Raw genomic sequence first — 26,047 nt, 5'->3', positions numbered from 1 at the left:
AAAAAAAAAAAAAAAAAAAAAAAAAAAAAAAAAAAAAAAAAAAAAAAAAAAAGAACACAAAAAAGAAAAGAAAAGAAAAGAAAGTGTAACAGAGGTATGAACAGCATAAGATGTTCTTAAAGTTCGTTCTAGATGCATTTTTGAGATCATTTACGTTCCAGCATTACTTGAAACAATGGTGTTATGGTATTATTCGCCTTGGATTTAAGGTTTAAAATCTCTTGATTAAAAACCTCACCCATTTCCTGTTACTTTAAAATATTGTATACTCGAAATAGCTTGACTGCCTAACTACTAATATCTGCAACTATTTATCTCTATTGTGTTGCTTGTATACTCAGGATAAATGGCGTAATTTGAGTGTCAGTACTGCTTCACAAGGCTCAAAAGAGAAGTCCAGGACTCCCAAAGCTAAAGCTATTGTTGCTGCCTCAATTTCTAACAACCAAAACTCTGCTCTTACTAAGTTTAATGCATCTGCTGATGCTGCAGGAGAAGATCCACCAAACAGCGCCCCACAGGATGGGAAAAATGTCCCAAGGTCTGTTTGTTTCATTGTACTTCCCTCTTTCGATTACTTATAATGAGGTGCATTCAAATATTCGTCATAAAATATGTTAAGCCCCAACCACCACCACCTAAAAAGAATATACAAATAATAGAATGAAATTTATGTGATGAAGAGATGTTCTAAATGACATTAGAAAAAGAAGGGATCATTGTAAACATGCTAATTTATAATCCTAAGTATTAAATGGAGTTGTTCGACTTATTTTATGCATGAGAGAATTCACCCATTACTTATGCAACTGAAAGGAGCAAATAGTATTTGATCAACCTCGAGGGAAATTTTACTCGTCTGAACATGATAAAAGGGATGTTGTGGTTTACCTTTTTTATTCATATTCACTTATTATTTCATTGATGTCTCGTCATTGGTCTTATAAGTATCTGTTGACCAGGTATCATACAATGATTTTTGAAGCTCTTTCAACCATAAAAGATTCAAATGGATGCGACATAGGTACCATGGTTAACTTTATTGAGGTAAGATGGCAGTCTCTTTTCTTTTCTTCTCTTCTTTTTCTTTTTATTGAAAGAGAGATGGCAGTACTCCTATTTGTGAGAATGATCTGCATGGAGATCACCCCATTATATAATATTACTCTTGTCAGACACTCATTTTTCAGGAAGGTTATTCCAACCTACCATTTCCATACTAGCATTATATATTTGTGAAATATGAGGTTGCTTCATGCTTTCTTAGCTGAATTATATGTTATTTATTAACATTAGTGTTTGTATTACATGATACGTCAACTGTTGATTTCATATGATGCAGCAAAGGCATGAGGTGCCACAAAACTTCAGAAGGCAATTGAGCTCAAAGTTGAGGAGGCTTGTTTCACAAGGAAAGCTCGAAAAGGTAAGTTATGATGGCAGTTTATCTGTATGCTGTTATTTTATATGGTTTATCCAAGTTATGTAGTTTGATTATGCATGCTTTTCTTACATCTATATCCCCTTCCCCCACCAAAAGAAAAACTATTTATGCTTGTCGGAAAAATTAAGAACATTAAGTGATGACATGGGATTGTGATTATGAACATTTTTGTAGGAGTTCAAATTTATGAACTTTTTATGCCTGTCACTTGTATTACATGTGGGTTTCTTTATCATCTCTCTGCCGTAATACAGGTTCAGAATTGCTACAAGGTAAAGAAAGACAATTCATTGGCAGTTAAAACTCCTACACCCAAACAAAAGGATGTCAGGCAACGAATGTCGCAATATACTATGGGAGGGTTGATGCCATCAGGGGAGACGGTGGAAGACGCAGCGAAAGCAGCTGCCTACAAAGTTGCTGATGCAGAGAACAAATCTTTCTTAGCTGCGGAAGCTGTGAAGGAGGCAGAGAGAATTGCAAAGATGGCTGAAGATACAGATTCTATGCTACAGATTATAAAAGAGATGTATGAAAAATGTAAGTTCAAGCCTTGATTCCTCTTGAAGAAGCTGTGGCTCTTGGAAACGTCTAAAACCAACCTCTATTTTTCTCTGTGCAATGTTTTGCAGGTTCTCGTGGGGAAATTGTTCTCTTGGCTTAGATAAATGGCTTGTAAGTTTAATGGCCGATCCAATCCTTCGCTGTTTTTGTAATCCGCATGTAAATTCTTCAAGCCAGTGGAATTTTCAGGTTTCTCCATGCATCCCATCAAAATTCCCCGTCGCAATCAAATCAAATTAATTTATAGGTAGATATCCAATATTTCTCTTGATGTTCCAATGAGCTTGTGTTGCTTCCATTAGAATTTGGTTATAACATACCCAATTTTCCTAAGCAGAGACGAGATTAAGTGCATATTTGGTTCATTTTTCTAAAACTAGATTCTTTTTCTTTTCTTTTTCAAACAAAGACAATAAATACAGAGGGGTGTGCGTTGGAACTACAACTATATTCGCTGCATTTAGAACAAAGTACAGACAGACATTTGTGGCTCATTTGAATAACTTACTCATCTTTTCCTTTTTCAGCTGCTGATGTTAACATTCAAGCTAATTTGATTTTGAGTTGGTAAGCTCGAAATCTCGGGCTCGATTGCTGTTTTATTAATTTTGTTAAAGTTCAACAACTTCAAACTACTTTTACCCTTGATATGTTCATAATACGTCCAATTTATTTCAAGTCTTAAGTTATTTCAAGTAAAATGAATTTGAAAAAGGTCATCTCGATTCTAATAATTTATTTTACGGTTCAATTGATTATGTCAATTACTGGGTTGGATTTTGTTAAACGATTTGAAACTACCATTATTCTAATATTTCTTTCATAGAACACGTTTTGAGCTCCAATTATGCTTAAATCAACATTGAAAAAGAATGTAATTTAAAGATTTATTAAAAATATGAAGCATAGTCTCAAACGTGTTGTAATTTAATAAAAAATGTTGGAAGTAATTTTATTATAATCTTTTTAAATTGACCAAATGACAATAAGAATAAGTTGTTATCAGGCAAGTCCACGGTTTTTCAGGGTATAAATGTAATAAAAACAAAATCAAGGGCAAAATCGTAACTTCAATGCGCATATTTGTAAGCTGAGGCCAGAAGGCCAAGGGGCCGCCTTAGAAAACCTAACGCCCTCGCATTATAACTTCACACCTTAAGCATTAGCCTCCTTTCAACTCCACGGCGCAGATCCGAGGAGTTTGTGAATCTCTCGCTATCTTCATACGCTTTCCAATCTTTCTCTCAATCCTTCGTCTCTTACTGATCTACAGGTTTCTTTCTGTTCCTTTAATACATCTCTTCTTGTTATTTATTCATGTTCTATGCTTTTTTCCTTCTTGTTTTAATCTTTTTGGTCACATCTTGCTTGGATTCAGTGAGTTTTTCCCTTTTTCTTATCGCTCAAACCGGTTTGTACTGGATCTGATATCGTTTTATACGGTGTGTACGTTTTCTCTGTTCATATTTTTGTTTCTTTGTTGAATGTTCATACTGTGTTCTTTTTTTTTTCTTTTCTTTTTTTGTAAAATCTGCGCCCTATGATTGGTGAATAGGTTTTAGATTATTATCGTATTTTTTCATAGTGTTTTGAGATTAGGTGATGTCTTGGACATTCGCTATGCGATTATGTGGTCTGGAGTTTAGAAAGTTCCCTAACATGGCTAAATTTTTTCCTCCAAAGCCTTTTTGGGCGGTAGATGATAGGGAAGTATCTATATCTAGGACATTCTTCTGAAGGTGGTACTGTTACAAAATTTTGATTGATACGCACTTGCGCTCCTGTGTAAAATGTTTTGATGTTTCATCTTGACAATATGTCCACGCGAAATTTCCAATGAGTGTTTTCCCCTAGTTCTCATCTGTTTTTCTCCCTCTTTCTTTATACGCTAACTATCATCCTAGCGAAAGCTTTCCTTGCTCTCTAAACGCTCGATCATTCTTTTATAACGTTTAGGGAGTGACAAAGTGGCTTTTGTTACCCGAAGATCTTACTAATAATCTATCGGCCACCTTCGTTTTTTTGTAAACGTCTCCCGGAATGAGGACAGAACGTTAATCCATGCCCTCTGCATTTTTTGATTGCAAGTTTGCCTTTTCTGTTACATTTTCTCTTATGTCTATTACCTCCGTTTGGAGTCTATAATTTTCGAAAATGATTTTAAATCCTATAATTTGATACCTTAGAAACGGATTTGAATTTTTATCTTGTGTGGAACGCTCATGATTTTGTATTTGGATGGTAGATGTATAAGAAAATGAAATCTAATTCGACTAGGGGTTTAATATTGATTTATTGATCGAAAATCAAAGTATGGCAAGGTTAAATCCATTGGGAATAGAAGCACTCAATATTTCAAATCATTTTGAAATAGCTCAAAATAGTAGACCGTTGGGTTTTGATGGCAATGAAAATTTTCACGACAACAAATTTGTCACCATTTTGTTAGCCAATGGGTTTTTGTTTCTTTTCCCACTGATATTTTAAATTTTTTGCAATCTTCTTTTCCTCTATTCATGTTTATATTTTGTTGTGCAGAAGTTAAAGGTGGCGTGAGTTTCTTGTTTTAGATGTTTCTATACAATTTTTTTGCCATAACCTACTAAATGTTTTATACGTTTGGCTGCATACAGATATGGCGGGTTTGGCTCCAGAAGGTTCTCAATTTGATGCACGTCAGTTTGACTCTAAAATGAATGAGTTGTAAGATTGACGTTTTTTAACTTTTTTGAACATCCTAGACAATTTATTCCTACAGTAATATTAAGCTTCATTGCATATTATCTTTATTATGTTTTTTGTAATCTCTTAATTCTAGTGTCCTTCTCTATTCATTCTTATCTCTTGGTCAATGTAGACTTTCAGCTGATGGCCAAGATTTCTTCACATCTTATGATGAAGTTTATGATAGTTTTGATTCTATGGGCCTGCAAGAAAACCTTCTCAGAGGCATCTATGCTTATGGTTGGTATAGCATTATTCTTTTTTCTCCTTGTGTTCAAAGTTATTTTTTGTTCAATATTTATATTGTTTAATGATTAATATTTAAGCAAATCATATAGTTTTTATATTTTTTATTTTCTCTGGTTTTCGCTGGTTTGCAATGTGCTGTATTATAGTTTTAACCTCGTTTATAAAGGTTTTGAGAAGCCTTCTGCAATTCAGCAAAGGGGAATTGTTCCTTTCTGCAAAGGGCTTGATGTGATCCAACAAGCGCAGTCTGGTACGGGAAAGACTGCAACTTTCTGCTCTGGCATTTTGCAGCAGCTTGATTATGGTCTCGTGCAATGCCAGGCTCTGGTCTTAGCACCCACTAGGGAACTTGCACAACAGATTGAGAAGGTTATGCGAGCCCTTGGTGATTATCTGGGAGTGAAGGTTCATGCTTGTGTTGGTGGGACAAGTGTTCGTGAGGACCAACGCATTCTTCAAGCTGGTGTCCATGTTGTTGTTGGTACTCCTGGTCGTGTGTTTGATATGTTGCGTAGACAGTCACTTCGTCCCGACTGCATTCGAATGTTTGTGTTGGATGAGGCTGATGAGATGCTTTCACGTGGATTCAAGGATCAGGTTTGTTATTTTACTTTTATGAATCTGTTCTCACATGCTTGGAAATTTTGTTCTTTTTATTACACTGTTTAGGGCTGTCCGGACTGTGGCTACAAGTTGTTGCCTAGTCAGTGGTTCAAATTTAGTTTAGCTATCTGAAGAGTAATCTAAGTCGTTAATAGCATTCTGGCAGGTTTCTTTTGTCAGTTATGTACTGTTTGAGTTCTGGTTTTAAAGATTGGAAGGTTGTTTCTTTTTCCCTATTGGTTTAGTATTTTTAGTTGTGTAATAATATCTTCGGAGATGTAGAAAATGACGTAGGATGCTTTCAGTTCCAGTGTTCTTTCTCCTATCGTTTACTGAAAAGTATCGGTGAGGGAGTTTGTAGCTGTTCACTTATTTTGTTCCCATACGGTGTGCAGTTTTTTAATTTATTTATTTACCGTTCTCAATGTACAGAATCCATCGCTATAACTAACCGAATGGTTCACTTTTTTCATTGCATTGGAACTAATCATGTCTTGGAGTTGTGGTTTCAATCTTGAAACTCCCCTAACACATGCATATCCCAATTGCAGATTTATGACATTTTCCAGCTGCTACCATCGAAGATTCAGGTTGGGGTCTTCTCTGCTACAATGCCACCTGAAGCTCTTGAGATCACCAGGAAGTTCATGAACAAGCCTGTAAGAATTCTCGTAAAGCGTGATGAGCTCACCTTGGAAGGTATCAAGCAGTTCTATGTCAATGTTGACAAGGAAGACTGGAAACTCGAGACCCTCTGTGATCTTTATGAGACTTTGGCCATCACCCAGAGTGTCATCTTTGTTAATACTCGTCGTAAAGTGGATTGGCTCACTGATAAGATGCGAAGCCGTGACCACACGGTTTCTGCTACCCATGGTGACATGGACCAGAACACCCGAGACATTATTATGCGTGAGTTCCGTTCAGGCTCTTCTAGAGTCCTCATTACTACCGATCTATTGGCCCGTGGTATTGATGTGCAGCAGGTTTCTCTAGTTATTAACTATGATCTGCCAACACAACCAGAGAATTACCTTCATCGTATAGGAAGAAGTGGACGTTTTGGAAGAAAGGGTGTTGCCATCAACTTTGTAACTAATGAGGACGAAAGAATGCTATTTGACATTCAGAAGTTTTACAACGTGGTAATTGAAGAGCTGCCAGCTAATGTTGCTGATCTCCTGTGAGAACGGAAATATTCTGGTGGGTCAAGTGAACAAGGCATCTGGTTTTCTCTTCTCTTCTCTTCGAAGACTCAAGCTTTTCACCTCTATCTTTTTGCTCTACTCTAGTGTCTTAAATTAATATTCTTGAACCTATCTGACCTTGGAAAATGGTGTGCCCTGCACCACTGCAATATAAAGATTGTCAAATTGCTTTTCTGGTAAAATATGGGCCTTTTTTGTTTCTGTTGGGGTTTTGTATTGTATTTGAGGCTTTTTTCTGTTGTTTGCCTTTTTTTTCCCGAAGTTATAAGAACTCGTTGTCTTTTGCTCTTGTAGGTCTTTGATAGTTTTTTTTTTTGCCATCTTTTTTTCCTGTGCCATCGACTTTTTCTCGATCAAGACGTAGAATCATATTGGATTTTCCTCTGGTTTAGTGTTGGAACTTGCAATTAACCATCATTACTATGCTCGAAATTAGACTTCAATTAACATACATTTATAATGTATGGAACATTAAAATGGACAAAATGTCCCTTTCTAACCGGCTAAATTATAAATAATGCAGTTTGAGCGCACTTGATTTTTATGAACATTTAAGTTACACTATCTTGTGAGAAATATTCAAATTTGGTGAAGCTAACGCATTAACACATTTACCATAGGACTCTGAATCTTGTTTTAGCCTTCTACTATATTCACTAAGAATGTACTAAAACTATATTCCCATGCTATTTTTAAGTTTGAAAAACTTATTTCTCAAAATATTAGGTGAACTCAGGGTGAGGAATGTCCAAATTTGATGAAATTGACACATTTTTCAATAGAACTAAAACCTCAAAATAGTTCCGCTCTCCGCCATTTTTTAGGCATTTTCTATAAAGGTACCCATTAACAACTTTTTCAATTCTTAAACAAGTATCCTTTCTAGTCTTTTACTACACAACAAAATATTGTACTTTACATTTCCTTTCTATCAACTAAAATCTGTTCGTTTCTTCTGTCAAAATGAGGGAAAGAACCCCTTTTTCATACATTTCATAGATCAAGAAATTCTACACTGGAGCGCAAGGCTTCGTCTTTGAGTTGAAAGCCTCTTGGGAAGGCTAGTTTCTTTCTGAATATGCCCTTCGGCCGATGGGTTGTTCTCTTCTCTGTCTTTTACATCTAGTAACCACACAGCGTCAGAAAATCTGCGTCTTCGATCTCTCTTCGCAACCCTTACAAAATGATTGACAAAAATGTATGAGATCTTACCCTCCAAATCCGATTACAAAAATCCAAATCAAGACATTTGAAGGTAAATAAAAGGAATGTTCAAATTTTATAAAATTGACCAACATTTACTATTTTTAATAGAAAAACAACTCCGAGAAGAGTTCTACTCCTAGGTCATTTTGGAGAGACTTTTTCTATAGGGGTACCATTCGCAACTTATTTCGTTTCTTTTCTCTTTGGATCTCTTACTATATATGATAAAACTGTTTTGAAAGTACTTGGTCATCTTTTTTTTGTCAAGGATTTGGACGACTGTTTTATGTTATAACAATTGGTGGATTCCCATATGGCGGTTGATTACCGAAGCACAGAACTTAACGCCGCAGAAAATAAAAGTTCGGCTATCTAATGAGAAATTAAAATGAAGAAAAGAAAAACTAGTTTATAGACATACGAAAATATATAGTCACAGTGCGGATACCCCCACGTTACCGTAGCTAAGGAAATAAAAAACATAAACTACTTGCCGAGATCTGATGTTCGTCTGGATGGCTATGGAAAGAAACGCCGAGGATAAAATATTACGTAAAATGGAATATAACGAACAGTATTCAACAAATAAATTAGAGAAACTGAATCCCACTGCCTAAGGCGACTAAAAATGGGGCTTTCATTGACAAGTTTCTTCGATGAGCCACGTAGTAATTCTCCTCTTCGTACCATTTTTGTGACAGTAAATGTTCGTTTCCAAGTTGTTTCTGCTGCTGCTTTCCTAAAACACAAACGAAAGCAGAACAAACCACCCGACCATATTTACAAGATAGATAGCGAGCTGAGTGTTAGCCACTAATATTTTACCTTCTCATCTCCTCCACTAAAATGGAGGCTTTCGATACCCCTAAGAGTTGACTCAAAGTTCCTGATGTTTGATACGTTTCTGCCAGAGGCGTTACGGTTCTGATCTGCTGATACTACAGGAGAATGCCTTGCACTAGAAATTTTGTGTAGAGCTGCTGAACTCAGATCTGGAATTGGAGGGCGAGATGGATCAGTTTCACATCCAAGCGCAGCTAAATCTTGACTGCTAGCGATGGCAGCTCGTCTTGATGATCCACTTGAACGTAACATATTGGAATTTGGTAGCTGGATGAAGCCAAGATAATGTTCAAGTTAACAGATGAGAAGAGCAGGATAAGAAGCGTGTAATCAAGAAGTGCTCACTAAATGCTCCTTGGCAACAGCTGGACCATTTACTGCTGGGGGCTTTTGTTTTGATAAATTTCCAGTGCCTGTTACTGGACCAGAGTTTCTCCTTCGCAGGGGGTCTGCTGGTACCCAGCCACTCGGAGGTGGTCGACCTTCCTCTCCACCTTCAAAGATAATTGGTTAGTCAGATTAAGCATCTTAAATTTCCACTCAGATATTTCGCAAGGGAAAGGGAATGCATGCCATCATTAAGGCTCTTTTATTATCATCATTATTTTATTTATTATTTCTTTAAGAAACCAAGCTTTCATTTAGAATGCAAGAAGAATGAATTTGTTGAAACTCATTAATCATTAGATATGCACGCAGGGGCATAAGATGTTAAGATACGAGGAACTCGAGAAAGAACAGAATCTACTACCAGGGTGCCTATCAGCATTGGCCACAGCCATAGGTAGTCCAGAGCTTGGTCCAGCACCAGCCTAAAATTTAAAATTTACAAGGATTAAGGATGGATATTGAGTATTAGCATAAAGGGAAAAGTCAATGTCATGCATTCCAAAACTTACAATAGCACGAGCAGGTGGGGCGGTTATCTGGGACTGCTGGTACTTTAAAATGGTCCAATCAAACACATAATCGAACTGAAAACCTGAAAAGTATAACTTCATTTAATTTAATAGAACAGTACAACACAGTAACATAACAAACAGATTATATAATTCAAACCTTCACGAATGAAAAGATCACGGAAGAGTCTTTTTAGATAAGAATAGGCTGGCTTATCATCAAACCTTAACGATCGACAATAATGGAAGTATGAAGCAAATTCAGTAGGGTATCCACGACATAAGGCCTGTAGCAGAACAATATATCAGCATAATCTAATTGGATTTCATAATATTCGGAACAAGAATTGTATCATTAGCAAGAAATGCCACCCTAAGACATGGATTAACTAACCTCAATAGATGTGGCGACTTTCTTTTCACTAATCTTTTCGTACTTTTGTTTCTTGGTTCCTGCTTTGAGTCCCTGCCAAGGAAGACTAAAGAGAAGACAGGTTAGCACACCATATTTCACAATAAATGAATCACAAATGATAACAGAAAAATATTTACCTGCCCCTTAAAAAATACATAAGAACAAATCCAAGTGATTCTAAATCATCCCTGCGGCTTTGTTCTGTATGTTAAGAAATCAAAATTGTAAGAAGTAGAGGAAATAGAACTAAAAATAATTATTACATTTTCCTTCACTTCTAAATCTATGTTCTATTACGTGTGTGTGTAGATTATTGGAAGGAGTGAGAAAATAGAGGGAAAGAGAAAACAGATACCAATGCCGAGATGGGTATTCATGCTTGCATATCTCGCTGTTCCTGTCAAATTCTTGTTTTCTCTACAAATTGTCAGCAGTTTACATTTGTCAAACTCATGGAAATTGTTCCTTTGGGATCAACAGATAAAAGGAAAGTGCTTTTTTTTTTTTTTGTATATGTTTACGGTATTGATACCAGCCCTCCAACACCAGAACACAGGTTCAAACATAGAACATTGGTCTAGAATCTAAATCAAAGCCCAAAATCTTAACCAACAGACCCAGATACACGGCAAAATGTAGCAGAATCCTTTTTCACTCTCTTCTGAGCTAGACTATTTTTTCCGATTTTCTTAGTATATCATGATAGCCAAGAACTAACAGTTAGAAAAGGAAACAGACAATAATTTAACTCCATAACATTTATCATGGAAGCAAATCCCCAATACTTGAAATAAACAAATGAGTGAGTGATATTACATTATCCTAGGAATTAGGATATTATAAGACAATATATTATATTAGATTTTAGAGTTATTATTATTATTATTATTATTATTTTAAAAAAAGAACGTTTTGAATGAATTGTCCTGAATGAAGGATAGCATGCTGATTAACATCTTGAGCTTCCAAGCATCTTAAGCATCAACAATGACCCAGTACTACATTACCCGCCAACAAAATTCACACCAAAAGACATCACTGAAAACAATGAATACTACAACTGAGATCTTCATAAAAAGTGCTCAAAGAATCCACAGTTTAACAAGATCAATATGGATTAAACGATAACAATTTTTAATTATAAACCAACCTGTATGGAATGTGCTGATGAGTTGAAGTGTCTCTGTACTTTTTAGCCAAACCAAAGTCAATAGCATAGACCTATGGTAACATGGATACAGGACATTGGATGAATAGATCAAAACAAAACCAAATGCAAAATCTTACAACAAACAAAATTGAAACCTGATTGGCACGTCTGCCTAAGCCCATAAGAAAATTATCAGGTTTGATATCTCGATGTAGAAAGGACTTGGAGTGGACGAACTCAACCCGATTGATCTAAAAGAAGGCAAAGGTTTCGAAGAGCATTAATAAACAAGAACATGAAGAACACATAGGGATGGGTGAACACAATGAATTAAATAATACCATCTGATCAGCAAGCATAAGAACGGTCTTAAGAGACAATTTTCTGCTGCAGAAGTTAAACAAATCTTCGAGGCTAGGACCCAACAAATCAATAACAAGAACATTATAGTCCCCCTCAACACCAAACCACCTCACGTTTGGAATTCCAGCTGTCCAAATTGCGAAAAGTTAGCAAGAATGTATTATAAAGTGTGGAACTTATAAACAAGACAAGGTAAAGAGCAATGTTTATTACTTCCTCCTTGTAGTATTTTGTATAGTTTTGATTCATACAGCAGCTGTGGATGCTTCGTCTTCACATTTTCCTGGAAAAAGAAACTGTCTCAGGAATGCAAAAATTACTTATTACTGTAAAGACTATTTAATAAGAAAAAAGAACCAACTCCATTAATCAAATAACGACTCGATTCTGTCCATCCAAAAGGGAAAGTTGCAACTAATTTCAAGCTTAATCTGAGCCAACAGCTAACGAAGTACCGTCGGGATAACTTATCAGCCCATCTTATCATGAAAAAGTTATTATCCTATGCTCCACTTAAATGCTGAAAAGTATAAAATAAATGAATATCTCATTGGTGACAGATGAACTGCATGAGTTTCGTGCTCATTCTTTTCTAACTAAAAATCCATCACTTTCAGCATTCACAAGTTTGACAATAGATATTAATGTGAGTGAGATTGAGAGAACTATGGACTTCGAACCCATGGGCCATAACCAAGTACTTGTGTTAACATCAACCCTTTGTATGAGAATACTGATTACTGATGATCAACACAACCTCATTAAGTCATTATGAAGATTCTAGCAGAAATCAACTCAACGTGGAGACCATTCTCTACAGATACCTATCCAAACGAACTTGCATGAACTTTTCAGGCGCCTTCATAACTCTACCAGAAGTACGCCAAGGTTTTGAACTTTTGATAAATCAAACTCTTAACACAGCCTTCAGGAAGCTCTATCTTCCACGGTCTCGATTAAAATAAAGGAATTAATTTATGTCCTATCTCAAATTCCTAGTCAAATACGCATGCATGTCTATTTTGCAAAAAGAGAACAAAAAGTTAATAACAGGACAGAATGATAAGGTTAACAAATAGGACATATTGGGAAGCATCTCGATATATTTTCAACGACAGCCGCAAAAACAAACCAATTGCACAAAATTTGCTCACAAGCTTAATCGCGACTTCTTCGTTCGTCTGAATATTAGTACCTGAAATAAAAAAAACAATATCAAAATCAAATTAGAAAAGCTACAGAGAATCACGCATGAAAAGCAGAACCACTCCAAAAAAAAAAAAAAGAGCAAACCGAGATAGATTTCTCCGAACGATCCGCTCCCAATCTTGCGACCGAGTTTAAATTTGTTTCCAACTCGCGGCTCCATGATACAAAATTCTTGCAGAAAGAAAAAAGAAATAGAAAACCCTAGGATCAATCAAAACAAGTCCTAGACGAAAAATCCCGGGGAAAAAGACAGAAACACCGTCAAGGCCTTGGATTGACGGCTAAAAGACCGGACAGATGATCATCAAGAAGCAAAAAGACGGTTGCGGAATGAAATCATGAAGGAGAGATGAAACAGAGGCGAAAATTGAGAAACGAAATCGTTTCTCATCGAAAAAATGAATCAAAGCGGTTGATAGCACTAGAAGAAGAAGAAGAAGAAGAAGAAGAAAAAGAATGAAGAACACGATGAGGGCGGATTGAAGAACAAACAATTCCACAGAAATCTCCTTTGTTTCTCTCTCTGGCTTTGATCCAATCGAAGCGGAAAGAAATAGCAAATCGCTAACAGTTACAATCCTTTATTAAAGGATACCGTCTTTTCTCTCTTTTGTTTTTCTTTTATTTTGGGTTTCGGATTCTTACCATTGTAACGACGTCGTTTGGGTTGAAAGAGAAGCCCTTGGCGCTTAATCCAAACGCTGAATTGTCTCTGCTCCTCTGGCATGCAATGATGTTGACACACAAGGAATCCAATTAATGTTATATTCCGTACACTTAAGTTAAAACTTTGTCACCAACATCGAAAATAATTTAATTATCTTCTAACCTGCATTTTAATCAATATTTACCTCTTAATGGAATAACAAATCTTTTGATGCCATATTTAGAATATTGTAAGAGAATAAAATTAGAGTATTTTCCTTTATAATGCATACACACGATAGGCCCAGAATAGCGGGGACATGCTATTTTGATAAGATAGAATTTAGTTAGAGCAATTAAAATTCCCTTTTGACCCATTCTCCATATAAAATCAATTTAAATTCAAAAAAAAAAAAATATATAAAAAATAGTTTAAATAAACAAAATGGTTTTATTTACATGATTCGGTTAAAAGCGGATATGAATATTGTAATAACACCACGTTCTTTTCCATTTAAAATTGATCCGAAATATACATCTTAATTATTGGATAATATTTAATAATTCTGGAGCTAAACTTGTGAATTCCCTTGGAATACATTCTGGACTCTTACATTAATTTAGGATAGGTTGTTAGGTGGATATAGTTGTAAGGACAAGACAAGGTAACAAAAAGTCCAAATTCCACGAGAACACGTAAAACCAAAAAAACATTTTGTTGTGACTTGTCAGCCCATGGATGCCAAGGTCGGGAGATAAGACAAGTTGTTCAAATGGCCCATCAAAGCTGGACACAGAGGGACATATTTGGAATAAAGAATAAAGAGCATAACATAAAACTTTAGGACCAAGATGGTTAAAATTAACACGTGGAGTTGAATAAACTAACTTACTTAACATATTCCATTCTTCATCTCATTTAAACTAAGTTATAAATTAACCTAATTAATGTTAGTATCTAACCCTGAATGAATGGAAATAATTGATAAGATTTTAGTTATGTTATATTGACATGAGTTTTGAAGTGATAGGGGGTTCATGTGACTAAAGAAGACGAAGCAATAATTGAAAAGCAAGTAAGTTAGAATCAAGGGGTGTAAAAGGAATGGCCACACTTGCATTTCCATCCCTCGGGCTCATAGTTGGTGTATTGGACCCCCACGTGGGTGCGCCTCTTGTTGTTGTTCTTGCTGTTGTTGTTGTTGGTAGGCACTTCAATGGCTTCACACGGACTGCATCCATAGCATTTGTGCTCACACCTCGGCCGCCCTGAACCCATTCCTCTCATCCCTCTATACAACATTTCTTCTTCATTTACACCTCCAACACCCTTCAAAAACACACAGAAAAATGAGTTCAACACATCGACTCGAGAGCCGTGATTCGAACACGGGACTAATAATAAGAAATCTAAACTTATTTCAGGGACATATAAGCAAATCGAAGCTTGACCTGTTTTGAATTAGAAGAGGCTGAGACAAGAGCCGGCAACAGACGTTGTTGTTTATGAGGAAGGAGAGGATGATTTGGTGCAAGAGCGGTGGTTTTAGCAGAAACCCAACAAGCTAAATGCAGAATGAACATAAAACAATAATATGTTCCTTTCATGTCTTCTTCAAAACCCAGACAGATAAATTGAGGGTATCAAGCAGGTTCACATTTCCCAGAAGCAGTGTAAATATGGAGAAGAAGAGCAATAAAAACACCAGCTACCTTGACTGCAGGGGCTTTATTTCACCGCTGCCAGTTTCATTCCTATTTAAAGAAGAGAAGATCCATTGACAGAGGGGCTATTTATGGAGGAGAAGGAAAAAAATTGCATCAATTAAATAAGGTAATAGAAATGGGGTCGATCTTTTACAGAGTAGTAAGAATGCAGCTCCAAATTCAATCTCAGCCATCCATTTGGGTTATAATCAAGATGGAAATCACTACAGTCTTCCTTTTAAGGAATCAAGATACCAAATATTAACATCCCACATGAAAGTTTAATCGCTTATTTGGTTCTATTTGAACAAGTGTTATGAATTATGTCAGAGTTCGAAGCATTAGGCCAAAACTTTCACATGAGCAAATAATCAAACACATTGCAGGCACTAACTAGTGGTTTCTATGTCTACATACCCAATATTGAATTTGAGTGTATTTGGAGAATTGAGATGGGAAGCAAGCCTTAGGCTAACACACATGGGGGGCATTGATTAGAAAAGGAAGGACAAAGAAAGCATATTGCGAAAAGAAAAGGATGAAAATGGGTAAGCAGAGAAGGCAGTTTAAGCATCAAATGCAGAGATGGTACGTTTTGGAGATGGCTCCTCTGCTGTCCAATATCGCCTAGGGATTTCTTATTGATATCTGCGAGATTTGAGCGGTTGATTATTCCATCTTGGCGATTTCCCATCAGCGGCTCTGCAAAGGGAAACCCCAGGAACCAGCTTTAGAGTCTCGACCCCAGGATAAAACAATCATCCATTCCATCACAAACCCATGAAGATGTTTGCTTTTGAGTTGTGGAACCAACACAAATCCGGGGATCCATTCACAAAATATTCTTAAATCTTTCTTCTTTTATCTTCAAAATATTTTTAATTTCGTCCCATCATAGGTTAAAAGTGGATGAATTTTATCAAAATTTTCAATAAAAACAGGTTTCACATATACTTTCTCCTCAATTTGCTTTTTCCTCACTTTTTTAAATCAACACCATTACATATTTCTCCTTTTAAAAAATTAAATTATGACCGCCGAATACATGTGATGAAAATAACACATGACCTTGGTCAGCTATGTTTAAGTTGGATATCTTTTTTAATAAAAATAGTTCAATAACTTTTTTTGTTTTTTAAAAAGGAAGTCATAGGCATTTCTAGAAAACTCTTTTATTGTATTAATTTAATAGAATATTTCTCGACCAATTTATGCTTTTTGAATGAACAACTTAATTGCGTCTTCTAAATATCAATCCTCATATATAAAAGATATAAATAAATAAGAGAATATTTAAGGAATAAAAAACACATTGGATGAGGAATTAAAATTTTTTAATTGGGTTTAAGAAGGCATAATTAAGGAATTAAATACAAAATTAAAGAAATGGGAATGGGACCAAGTACTTAATTAGGATTAATGTTGTGTTACAAGTGGAAACCGAGAAAGTCGTTTCAGCTTGGAATTTCTCTGACGCTCATTGGTCAATTTCTTTGGCCCACTTTTTTGGATGCTTTGAAAAGTCAAACTATGAATTCCCTCTCTCTCTCTTATTCTTACTCTTTTTCTTTTCTTTTCTTTTCTTTTTAAATAAATTATACATTTGGTATTTAAATCCATGATGATATAAAGTATATGTATTTAAACATATACAAGAACTCATGTTCAAACATTGAATGTGACTGTTTTTGTTTGTACGAGAATTTAAGTTTGAATCATAATATAAGCTAATGGATTATGTCATGCTTCTGTCATAATTGACATGTTGTAGAAGAACTCGGGTAACAAATATGTATTAAAATAAACTATTTATCGCATAACTTACTTTTACTATCGGTGAAACAAACATATAATAGTTCATTTTTCAATTCTAGAGGAGTTTGTACCCAATTTGTTCGAGAATTCTGTTCCTTTTGCTGCCAGGGTATTTCTAACATTCACTTGCATATCGTAGAGGTCCTCAGTCTAATAATGGGTAGATTTTTCATATTCATAGATAAAAAATATTCCTCTTGAAATATGTACTCGGAAGAAGGTAAAAGCAGACGTAACCATAGAAAGATTGAAAAAGAAGCGAGCATTTGAAGATTGTTTTTGTATTCATTATTATCCACTCGGCTTCAAAAGGACACAAAGTGACTCGCTAGAAAGGAATAGAAAGTTTGACTCGTCGACGAGGGATGGCGCATTTGAAGATGACCGGAGACGTAACTCAACTAACTAGGTTGTGTCAATTGGGTAGGTGTTTAAAATTGATTTTTTTCTTAAAAATAATTTTAATCCCTTTGTTCAGTAATACATAGTGAATGTAAATGATATTATGAAGAAGATAAAAGAGAATGAGGTAGAAATGACGTCATACAAATTTATTGGTGTACGGTCGTACATGGACGGTGACGGCCAATATTATGAAATGAAATAATAAAAAGGCAACTTGGGCTAAGCTGTTCAAACAATCTCCTCTCCCTTTTAAACATTCATTTTCTGAATATATATATAATAAGGAAAATATATATTATTAAATGCATTAATTCTAGTATGAAACACGGACACAAGTTCTGTTCCTATTTTATTATTATGGAAATTGGTATGTTAAAGAAAAAAAAAAAAAAAAAAAAACAATTATTTGGGTCGATATTTGTGTTCGATCTAGAAGTTAATTAAATTTGTTGGGAAGGATGTCAAAAAATTGATATGCGTAACAAACAATACGAATTCTGACATTCCACACAAAGGAAAAAAACAGATACAAAGTTAGAAAGTGAAACATAAATGAGAGTCTCTCGGTCTCGTGTTCCTTCAAAATGTCATTTATTTATTCAACTTTCTTTTTCCCATTCAAACCATTCCTTTATTTATTCGCCTGCAACCTTCATTCAAATTCAATTCTCTCTCTCTCTCTATATATATATATGTGTGTGTGTGTGTGTGTATATATATAAACCGACAACTTTGTGATTCTAAGAACATACAAAAACAAACCAGACAGCAAAACCAATTTCTTGGATTCCTCTTTCAGGTGGGTTCTGCTTCTGCGTATATTTCTGCCAGACAATGTGTGCGGTGATAGAGAAGTCGTCGGGGGAAGCGTTGTCGTCGCCGGAGACGAAGAAGGCTAACTGGGGGTTTCGGTCGGAGAAGAATGCCGGCAATTTGAAGCTGCAGCCAACTAGGAATTTGGATTCCGGCCACCCGCCTGGAATTCCGCTCCCTAAAACGAGAAGCTCCGTGGTGGTGTCTCCGGCGCCAGACGGACATCAGTTTGATGCAGCCGCCGTCAAATTGCAGAAGGTTTACAAAAGTTACCGAACGAGACGGAATCTCGCCGATTGCGCTGTTGTCGTTGAAGAGTTATGGTAATAAAACAAACCCCACAAAAAACAAGGTTTTTTTTTTTTTTTTTTTTCTTCTAATAAAAATGAATGATAATTTTTATCTTTTGATGGGGTTCTCAGGTGGAAGGCGTTGGATTTCGCCGCTCTACGGCGGAGTTCAGTGTCGTTTTTTGAGTCCGACAAGGCGGAAACCGCCGTATCGAAATGGTCAAGGGCCGGAGCAAGAGCTGCAAAGGTACTTCATTTTATTTTATTCATTTGATGTTGATAGTTAATCGTTCTTTATTTTGATTTTTTCTTCTGTCAAATTTTGGACCTCCTTTGTTCTTCACATACATTCATATCTTTCCCTTTTACACAGTTTTCTTGAACTAAAGATCTGTTTTGGGTTCTGGGTTTTATATTTTTTAGGTGAATAATTTGAATGGGCTTTGATTTTTCATTTTTCTTTTAACTTTACGTTGACTTTTTGTAATGAGTCAATCATTATCTGTCATCAACAATGTATAGCCGTCAATTCAAGCTATATTCAAACCTCCCATCCCACCAATCAATGGATTGATAATACACGTCGTTATCGATCAAAATTCAAAAAATTATCTATAATATTTATTTACTTTATCTAATTAAATTAGGCTCGAAATGAAATCTTATTTAACCGTGTAACTAAACTTAGTTGGATTGGGTTGGGTTGCAGGTGGGTAAAGGCTTATCAAAGAATGGAAAAGCTCAGAAATTGGCTTTGAGACATTGGCTAGAAGCTGTAAGTCTGTTCAAAGTTTCCATAATTGGAAAGTCTTTTATTTGTTTAAAATTCCTAATTATTTTAATACAATAAATGGAATAATTTAATTATACAGCAAAACTTGAACGCTACCAGTCGGCATTATATTTTTAAATAAAGAAGAAAAGTTAGTTTAACAAATCTTGTCCGTTCAAATGAAACAGATCGATCCACGTCATCGCTACGGCCACAATCTCCACATGTACTATAATGTTTGGTTCCAAACTCTAAGCTCGCAGCCTTTCTTTTATTGGTAAGTAATAATAAATAATTATCTAATTTGGATTAAATATATGCATTTTAGTAACTATCATTTCTTCAATTTTAAATAAAGGTTGGACATCGGAGATGGAAAAGAGTTGAATCTCGAAAAATGTTCTAGAACAATTCTCCAACGACAGTGTATTCAATATCTAGGACCCGTAAGTATGGCAATTATTAATTATTAATTTTTATTAATAAGTTGAGTTTCGGTCAGCAAACCTAGAATTAAAATATAATAAATTTAATACAAACTCGGGTTATTTGTTTTTGGTGGCGTAGAATCAAAGGGAGGCTTACGAAGTGATAGTGAAGGAAGGGAAGCTTGTATACAAACAAAGTGGCAATTTCGTAAATACAGTGAATGACTCCAAATGGATATTTGTTCTTAGTGCTTCAAGAAATCTGTATGTGGGGAAGAAAGTTAAAGGCCATTTTCAACACTCCAGCTTTCTCGCCGGAGCAGTCACCACAGCTTCCGGCAGACTGGTAGCTGACAGTGGCATTCTCAGGGTAATTTATTTATTTATTTATTTAAATGCATATATCATATGTTATAAATTAAAGGGTTTTGGAAAATTGATTTTTTTGTTTTTGTTTCAGGCTATATGGCCTTATAGTGGCCATTATCATCCCACAGAAGAAAATTTCATTGAGTTCACTGAGTTCTTGAAGGAGAACAATGTTGACCTAACAAACGTTAAGGTATTAACTTTGTTTTTTTAGGTTAAATTATTGGTATAATATATGAATTTGTTTGAAAAAAACACTAATTTAGTTTTGGGACAATGCAGAGATGTGCAACAGACGAGGATGTACCACCAAGTAACAGAGAGAAGGGAGAAACCGATGAAACCACCGAGGAGGAGAAGGAAGTGACAGGGGGCGGTGACACCACCGAGAAAGCTGCAGCGCCGTCGGGAGAAGCGGCGGAAATGGAAAGGCACTGCAATGTGGTTCAACGAAGAAGCAAGTGGACCACAGGCGCCGGTCCTCGAATAGGCTGCGTAAGAGAATATCCAACAAAGCTTCAATTTCAGGCATTGGAAAAGCTGAATCTCTCGCCAAGAATCACCTCTGTTCAACAGGCATTCAACTCCAATTTCCCAATTCCATCACCAAGGCCTAGCCCTAGAATCCATATGTCCCCTAGGCTCGCTTGCATGGTGCTCTCGAGCCCTCGAACGTCACAATACTAGTTGTGTCGAGTTCATGAGATTATTCAAGGAGGTGTATTCTGTTGCAGGTAGAAGAGGAGAATTGATTTGATAGTTTTAGAGGGCAGCCATGATGAATAACTTTTAGTTTTTAGTTATAAATATTTAATTCATTTCAATTCTTTTTTTTCTATGTTGACTTTTGATGCACGAACAGAGGTGACATGCAAAACAAAGAAAATCGTCGTGTACTTGCACCCTCCTATCTATAATTTTCAAGAATGACTAAAAATCAATTACTATGTTTCATAGCCAAGCAATGAAAAAAAATTAAAAATAAAAGTAAGTGAAACTGGTTTAATGCACGACGATAATCATAAAAACAGAGAGGTTTATACAGACGGTGAGTAGCTTGTCTGAAGTTAATAGAAAAAAGTAGCATAACCTACAAAAGATAGAGGTTGATGTTGGCAGGCTAATTCAAATACACCTGACTTTGAGACACATATTATGCTGTTATTCTTGATCGCCCCTTCGCAATCCTTCGAGCAATCACTTTACGCCCACCCTTGGTTGCTTTGCTGCTCAAAGAAGGAAAAAAAAAAAAAAAATGGTCTTTTAATGCCCATCTAGAAATGATTTGTTACCTTTTCCTTCTCAGCTAGTCTTGCCAACCAAACTAATTTACGTAGGCTGGTATTTTTTTTACTCCTAAGGCCACAAATCAACTCAGATAGGGTAGTCGAGTATTAAGGAAGCTGGACAACATATGATGCTATTAAATTGCCCGCGAGCCATGGTTCAGAGGCAAGAACGGTGAAATTTAGCAGATTAAGCCAACCTAATTTCAGGAATGGACAAAGACATGACTGAGAGTGATCTACTCTAAAACTGCATTTAAAATCAACAGTTTGAACTCAATTTTCACGATTTTTAATAACTAAAATCATGTTCGACAGTGATTTACATGAGATTTTAACCATTTCAAAATTACTCTCAAACATGCTCATCCTCAGAGCCATTGTTCATGGGTAAGGACAGTGAAGTTTAGCTGATTAAGCCATGCTAAGTTTAGGAATGGCTAAAGACATGCTTCAGAGTGATTTTGAATACAACAAAAGAGATTTTGACCATTTCAAAGTTATTCCCAACCGTGTTCTAAGATTCCTATTTATAACAACTACCAACTTAACCATCAAGCTCTAACGAGCATGTTTAACCCAAAGTATAACAGTATTTGCAGATTGTGAATTCTCCCTTGTGAAAACACTATATATATATATATATATAGAGAGAGAGAGAGAGAGAGAGAGGGAGAGATGCAGAAAAGGCAATGGGGAGATACCGGGCAAAAAATCCATGATTCCTCTTCCGCCTGATGGTGCTAGGTTGAAAAGTCCTTTTAGGAAATAAGAGCATTGGTTCTTGAGTGGAAGAATAATCTCCTGCGCAAACAAAAAAAATTAGTGCCTAATAACAGGTTAAATTATCATCTGAGCCATGAAAATTGCTATCTATATCTCCATGACTCGGACAGCCTGCCACAGAAAGGTCAAAATATTTACTAACTACTTAAAACGAGTTTTCCTCTATTCAGGATGCTCAACTTGCAGGGCACAACATTGAGAATGCTAAAGGAAATTTCTTTCACGAAGGCTGAAAATGAGAGTTTTGACACCTAAGAAAGACCTCCCCTATTAAGCAACTCAAGCTTAAAATAGTCACAGTATTGCCTGCCCTCTCTCGTTGCCAGATCCCCCAAAGAAACACCCAGTGAACCAACCTCCTAATTACCATATTACCCCTACTACCTAATCCTATCATTGAACTCTGCCATAGAACACACCTTAAGAACAAGGTGTGGATAAAGAGCCTTTGATTGCTCTCAGGTTAGATGAGCTTCTACAAAATAGCTAGAAAGGCCATTTCCCACAAAGCTTCTCACTTTGTTCTGTAAAGGAGATGAAGCCAACACCTCTTCAACCATTGAATGACAACAACTATTATTAGCCAACACTGAAGTTCTCCAGAAAAAAGCCCCAAATCAAGGTGGCAAAGTTAAGTTTCCAAGGTACATGGTCCGAACTCTCTAAATTATATTGCACAAAAACACATCACTCGGAGCCCAACGGCATGGAGGAGGCCCTCTAGATAGAATGAATGGTGCTAATCCTCTTCCGCCTGATGGTGCTAATCCTCCCACTCAAAAACCCAAAAAGAAGGAAAAGAAAAAAAAGAAAAAAAAAATAGGACGCAACAGAAATCGCATACACTACGAATTAACTCTAAAGATCAGTTCAAGCGGAAGAGGCAAAAACAGCATACCGTCGGGTAAGAAGAACCGGAGCGAAGGAAGACCAAATGGGAAGAAGATGCCTTCAGATTCGAGCTTCCTCACCGTTTCGGTATCATTCTGCTGCAAATGCTGAGCAGTCTGATGCTTAGAGAGTGAAGGAAACAGCATCGGAGTGACTTCAGCGCCGTGGCCATGAGACAAAGTTTGGGGATACCAAATCCTGCTAGTCTGATGCGTGGAATTCAATCGCAACCGATTGATCAAGGAATTTCCCGTCCGAACCAGAAGTGTGGACGCCATTACCAAATGAACGAGCTGAATAAACCCTAGAGATTATCAGAATGGGATTCTTCTTCCAGTTTTGGTTTTTAAAAAGTGCTGGTCCGGTCAAGGTTCGGCTTTCTCTGAAATCTTCGATTCGGTTTATTTTCTAAATCGACAAAAAAATTAAAGGTCATATTTATAAATTTAGTGGCTAAATATGCAAAATTTTAATTTTAATTTTTCATGTCTAATAGTTTTCTTTATATTTCATCTCATGTATCACTAATATACTATTATTATGTCGATTAATCCTTAGTAATAAGATCAGTATCATTGCTCCACTAGCTTCCAGCTCAAGAAAGACAACGGAGGGCTTTGGGAAAAAAAAAAAAAAAAATTGAGTCTCACAATTTCTTTTTGTATTTTGAGTTCTTTTAATTTCTATCTATTTTGAGTTCTTTCATCAAATTGTCTCAAATAAGAAAACTGAACACCACCAACAGCCCAAATGCATAATGTTCTTTCATACCATTAACATAATTCTCAAAATAACTTTGTCTCGACATTGTTATACTTGCCAAACATAATGAGGATCTCATCTTAGAAACAACAATCAAAATTTCAAAAGGTTTTGAACAAGATCATCATCAAAGTTTTAAGGAAAAAACTAGGAAATTACAAAGCTCATCCCACAATACTCCAATGTACACCGGATGATGTTTAACCAACCCAATTTGACAACACTAACCAATTGGATAAATGTAAGTAACAAATCCAACGTAAAATTAAAATGCCTAAACAAGAGAACGAAATAACAAAGTTTTCATTTCAATGTAATACATGGCCTAGTCTGCCCCGGCGAAAGATTTATATAGCACACCTAAAAGTTAGGATTAAGATATTTCAACTATTATCAGTTGTATGCTAACACAAAGAAGATATAATGCAAAATGTTGTAGACTTGGAAGATAGATAAACAAACAAAACCCCCAAACATCTAACTGTTGATTGATAAATAAAAGAACAGAAATGTGATGTGATTGGTGGCTATTTATTTATTTATTTTTTTAAATCTACCAAATCAAATTCATGGGATGAGGAAAATAGTGATTCAACTAAAAGAAATTAACTCCTCCCCATACCAAGCGAGCGACACCCCCTTCCCCTCCCCTCTCCTCCCAACATTGTGTCTATATTTCCAATCATTTTCCTTGTCAGTTCAGTTCAAAGCAATGCGTCCGAAGAGCTTAGAAGAATCCAATACAAAGAAGTAAAACTGCATAGCAGCATCCGAGGGACTGTTTAATACTCCCGCCCCTTGTATGGCATTTCCTGTTGGTACAAATAGAAAAAAAATCCTCAAAATCTGTATAAGGCCAGCAGGATGAACGGGAACGAGATATAAACACAACACTCAACACTTTTGGTCCTTGAGATTTGAGTTGGAGTTTCTATTTGGTCTTGAACTTGTGACACATTTGATCTCCAATTTTTAAATTTGATTTTTAATTTGTTCCTTAAGTTTGAAATTGGTTTTTATTTGATCCCCAAGTAACTTATTTAAGAAACGCATACCATCAAACCCACGTTTAACTCCCACATCATCGGTTCATTAGATCAACTAACGTCAACTTTACCAAGGATCACTTAGAAACCAATTTCAAATCTGAAGGAATAATTATAACACCCATAATGTCACTTTTGAAGCCTCAAATGACCAAGGAGAAGCTCAATTCCAATCTCAAAGACCAGAAGGGATAGGTTTGAAAATCTAAGTTCAAGTCTTGGGACCAAAAGTGTATTTTACCTCATGTTCTAAAAGGCAGAAATAAAACCAAAAAATCTAGAAGCAAAATCTGAAAGGCAACAATAAAACCAAAAGGTATCAAAACAATCAATGGACCCTTACAGGTTGGTAGCCCAGCATGTACATGGCAGGCCTGGGGTGGCCAAGAAGCATGGGTTGTGCATACTGCATTCAAAAGAATAAAAATTGTAATGTACAGCAACTTTGCCTTTGAAAAAAAGAGATTAAGAAAGTCACAACTTCATATTTCAGTAACCATACTTGAGGTCCATTTGGCTGTACATATGCATGTGGTGACTGCATTGGCGCAACCATTGGGTTAAATACAAGAGGCTGTTGACCTGCAAATGAAGGTCCAATCTGCAAAACCATGAAAAGTTGGGAACTATTACAGAAGTGCATCAATCAGAAATCTTCACACCATCGGAAAAGGTCAAGATCCATAAGATCTAGACGAAGTAGCAGATTCCAGCAGATATGACAGATCAACAGCTAAGAAAAAGGCATTCATATAAATGTATATACAATTATATTTAATATATGCTAATTTTTCAAGAGAAACAACACAAGAAGACAATATATACATGTACTTACACCAACACCATAAGCCATCCCATGCATATGGGGTACTGCAGGCATGTTGCTCTGGTAGTAGAAGGAACCATCAGGTGCTGGTGAAGGTGGCCTAACAGGTGCTTGAAATGGGGTGAAACTCTTTGCATTAGGATTGAATTTGAATTCCTATTCACAATGGTAGACAAAACATAAAAGAAGAGCCGAACATATTAGTTTTTAGCTGCAACAAACTATAAAACTTCATGGTTGTCATGGTTATAAGCCTATTATCTTCAACTTGCTCGACAAACCCAGCAAAAAAAAAAAAAAAAAAAAAAAAAAAAAAAAAAAAAAAAAAA

At 36.0% G+C, this 26,047-nt stretch overlaps 7 protein-coding genes across 14 annotated transcripts in view; 3 read left to right on the top strand and 4 right to left on the bottom strand.

Annotated features, from left to right (window-relative positions):
• LOC111493151 (telomere repeat-binding factor 4-like) overlaps nucleotides 1-2,620 on the top strand; it is a 4,439-nt gene extending 1,819 nt beyond the window's left edge. Inside the window, exons 2-8 of one of the 3 annotated variants that reach the window (XR_002719965.1) lie at nucleotides 342-541; nucleotides 963-1,047; nucleotides 1,343-1,426; nucleotides 1,699-1,984; nucleotides 2,077-2,119; nucleotides 2,198-2,255; nucleotides 2,536-2,620. Coding sequence is in view for 2 of the 3 variants with exons in the window: in XM_023142786.1 (XP_022998554.1) it covers nucleotides 342-541; nucleotides 963-1,047; nucleotides 1,343-1,426; nucleotides 1,699-1,984; nucleotides 2,077-2,108 (687 nt within the window). In the remaining variant the exon portion in view is untranslated. Of the gene's footprint in view, nucleotides 1-341; nucleotides 542-962; nucleotides 1,048-1,342; nucleotides 1,427-1,698; nucleotides 1,985-2,076; nucleotides 2,120-2,197; nucleotides 2,372-2,535 lie in introns of those variants that run through there. The other 2 variants (XM_023142786.1, XM_023142785.1) reach the window with 2 other exon arrangements.
• A 503-nt stretch (nucleotides 2,621-3,123) lies between these two features.
• On the top strand, nucleotides 3,124-7,081 carry LOC111492768 (eukaryotic initiation factor 4A-8-like). Its single transcript, XM_023142207.1, has 5 exons — nucleotides 3,124-3,281; nucleotides 4,642-4,711; nucleotides 4,866-4,972; nucleotides 5,148-5,578; nucleotides 6,136-7,081. The coding sequence occupies exons 2-5, from the start codon at nucleotides 4,644-4,646 to the stop codon at nucleotides 6,769-6,771; spliced, it is 1,242 nt and encodes a 413-aa protein (XP_022997975.1). The 5' UTR covers nucleotides 3,124-3,281; nucleotides 4,642-4,643; the 3' UTR covers nucleotides 6,772-7,081.
• Nucleotides 7,082-8,520: 1,439 nt separating this feature from the next.
• LOC111492673 (casein kinase 1-like protein 2) lies at nucleotides 8,521-13,493 on the bottom strand. The gene is made up of 14 exons (XM_023142064.1): nucleotides 12,962-13,493; nucleotides 12,823-12,863; nucleotides 11,882-11,951; nucleotides 11,647-11,795; nucleotides 11,461-11,556; nucleotides 11,306-11,376; nucleotides 10,511-10,572; nucleotides 10,293-10,356; nucleotides 10,135-10,219; nucleotides 9,901-10,027; nucleotides 9,741-9,823; nucleotides 9,593-9,653; nucleotides 9,187-9,335; nucleotides 8,521-9,108 (listed from the first exon to the last, which is right to left on the bottom strand). Exons 1-14 carry the CDS (start codon nucleotides 13,035-13,037, stop codon nucleotides 8,812-8,814), a joined length of 1,431 nt encoding a protein of 476 aa, XP_022997832.1. The 5' UTR covers nucleotides 13,038-13,493; the 3' UTR covers nucleotides 8,521-8,811.
• Nucleotides 13,494-14,579: 1,086 nt separating this feature from the next.
• LOC111492675 (EPIDERMAL PATTERNING FACTOR-like protein 3) lies at nucleotides 14,580-16,021 on the bottom strand. Its single transcript, XM_023142066.1, has 2 exons — nucleotides 14,975-16,021; nucleotides 14,580-14,852 (listed from the first exon to the last, which is right to left on the bottom strand). The coding sequence occupies exons 1-2, from the start codon at nucleotides 15,128-15,130 to the stop codon at nucleotides 14,610-14,612; spliced, it is 399 nt and encodes a 132-aa protein (XP_022997834.1). The 5' UTR covers nucleotides 15,131-16,021; the 3' UTR covers nucleotides 14,580-14,609.
• Nucleotides 16,022-18,283: 2,262 nt separating this feature from the next.
• LOC111493206 (IQ domain-containing protein IQM4-like) lies at nucleotides 18,284-20,891 on the top strand. Its single transcript, XM_023142852.1, has 8 exons — nucleotides 18,284-18,585; nucleotides 18,685-18,799; nucleotides 19,262-19,327; nucleotides 19,513-19,601; nucleotides 19,683-19,770; nucleotides 19,892-20,122; nucleotides 20,213-20,314; nucleotides 20,404-20,891. The coding sequence occupies exons 1-8, from the start codon at nucleotides 18,284-18,286 to the stop codon at nucleotides 20,806-20,808; spliced, it is 1,398 nt and encodes a 465-aa protein (XP_022998620.1). The 3' UTR covers nucleotides 20,809-20,891.
• Nucleotides 20,892-21,103: 212 nt separating this feature from the next.
• On the bottom strand, nucleotides 21,104-23,442 carry LOC111492674. Its single transcript, XM_023142065.1, has 3 exons — nucleotides 23,092-23,442; nucleotides 22,112-22,211; nucleotides 21,104-21,347 (listed from the first exon to the last, which is right to left on the bottom strand). Exons 1-3 carry the CDS (start codon nucleotides 23,360-23,362, stop codon nucleotides 21,275-21,277), a joined length of 444 nt encoding a protein of 147 aa, XP_022997833.1. The 5' UTR covers nucleotides 23,363-23,442; the 3' UTR covers nucleotides 21,104-21,274.
• A 689-nt stretch (nucleotides 23,443-24,131) lies between these two features.
• Nucleotides 24,132-26,047, bottom strand: part of LOC111492791 (polyadenylate-binding protein-interacting protein 3-like) — an 8,593-nt gene continuing 6,677 nt past the window's right edge. For all 6 annotated transcript variants that reach the window (XM_023142243.1, XM_023142241.1, XM_023142244.1 and 3 more), the window contains 4 exons: nucleotides 25,728-25,874; nucleotides 25,395-25,493; nucleotides 25,236-25,298; nucleotides 24,132-24,658 (listed from right to left, as the gene is read on the bottom strand). In XM_023142243.1, the coding sequence (XP_022998011.1) occupies nucleotides 24,629-24,658; nucleotides 25,236-25,298; nucleotides 25,395-25,493; nucleotides 25,728-25,874 (339 nt within the window). In that variant the 3' untranslated portion in view covers nucleotides 24,132-24,628. The remainder of the gene's footprint in view (nucleotides 24,659-25,235; nucleotides 25,299-25,394; nucleotides 25,494-25,727; nucleotides 25,875-26,047) is intronic.

Source organism: Cucurbita maxima, unplaced genomic scaffold (genome assembly GCF_002738345.1).
Source record: "Cucurbita maxima cultivar Rimu unplaced genomic scaffold, Cmax_1.0 Cma_Scf00018, whole genome shotgun sequence".
Classification (NCBI taxonomy): Eukaryota; Viridiplantae; Streptophyta; class Magnoliopsida; order Cucurbitales; family Cucurbitaceae; genus Cucurbita; species Cucurbita maxima.
Note: the sequence above shows the minus strand (reverse complement) of the source record. Positions and strands in the feature narration are given on the sequence as shown.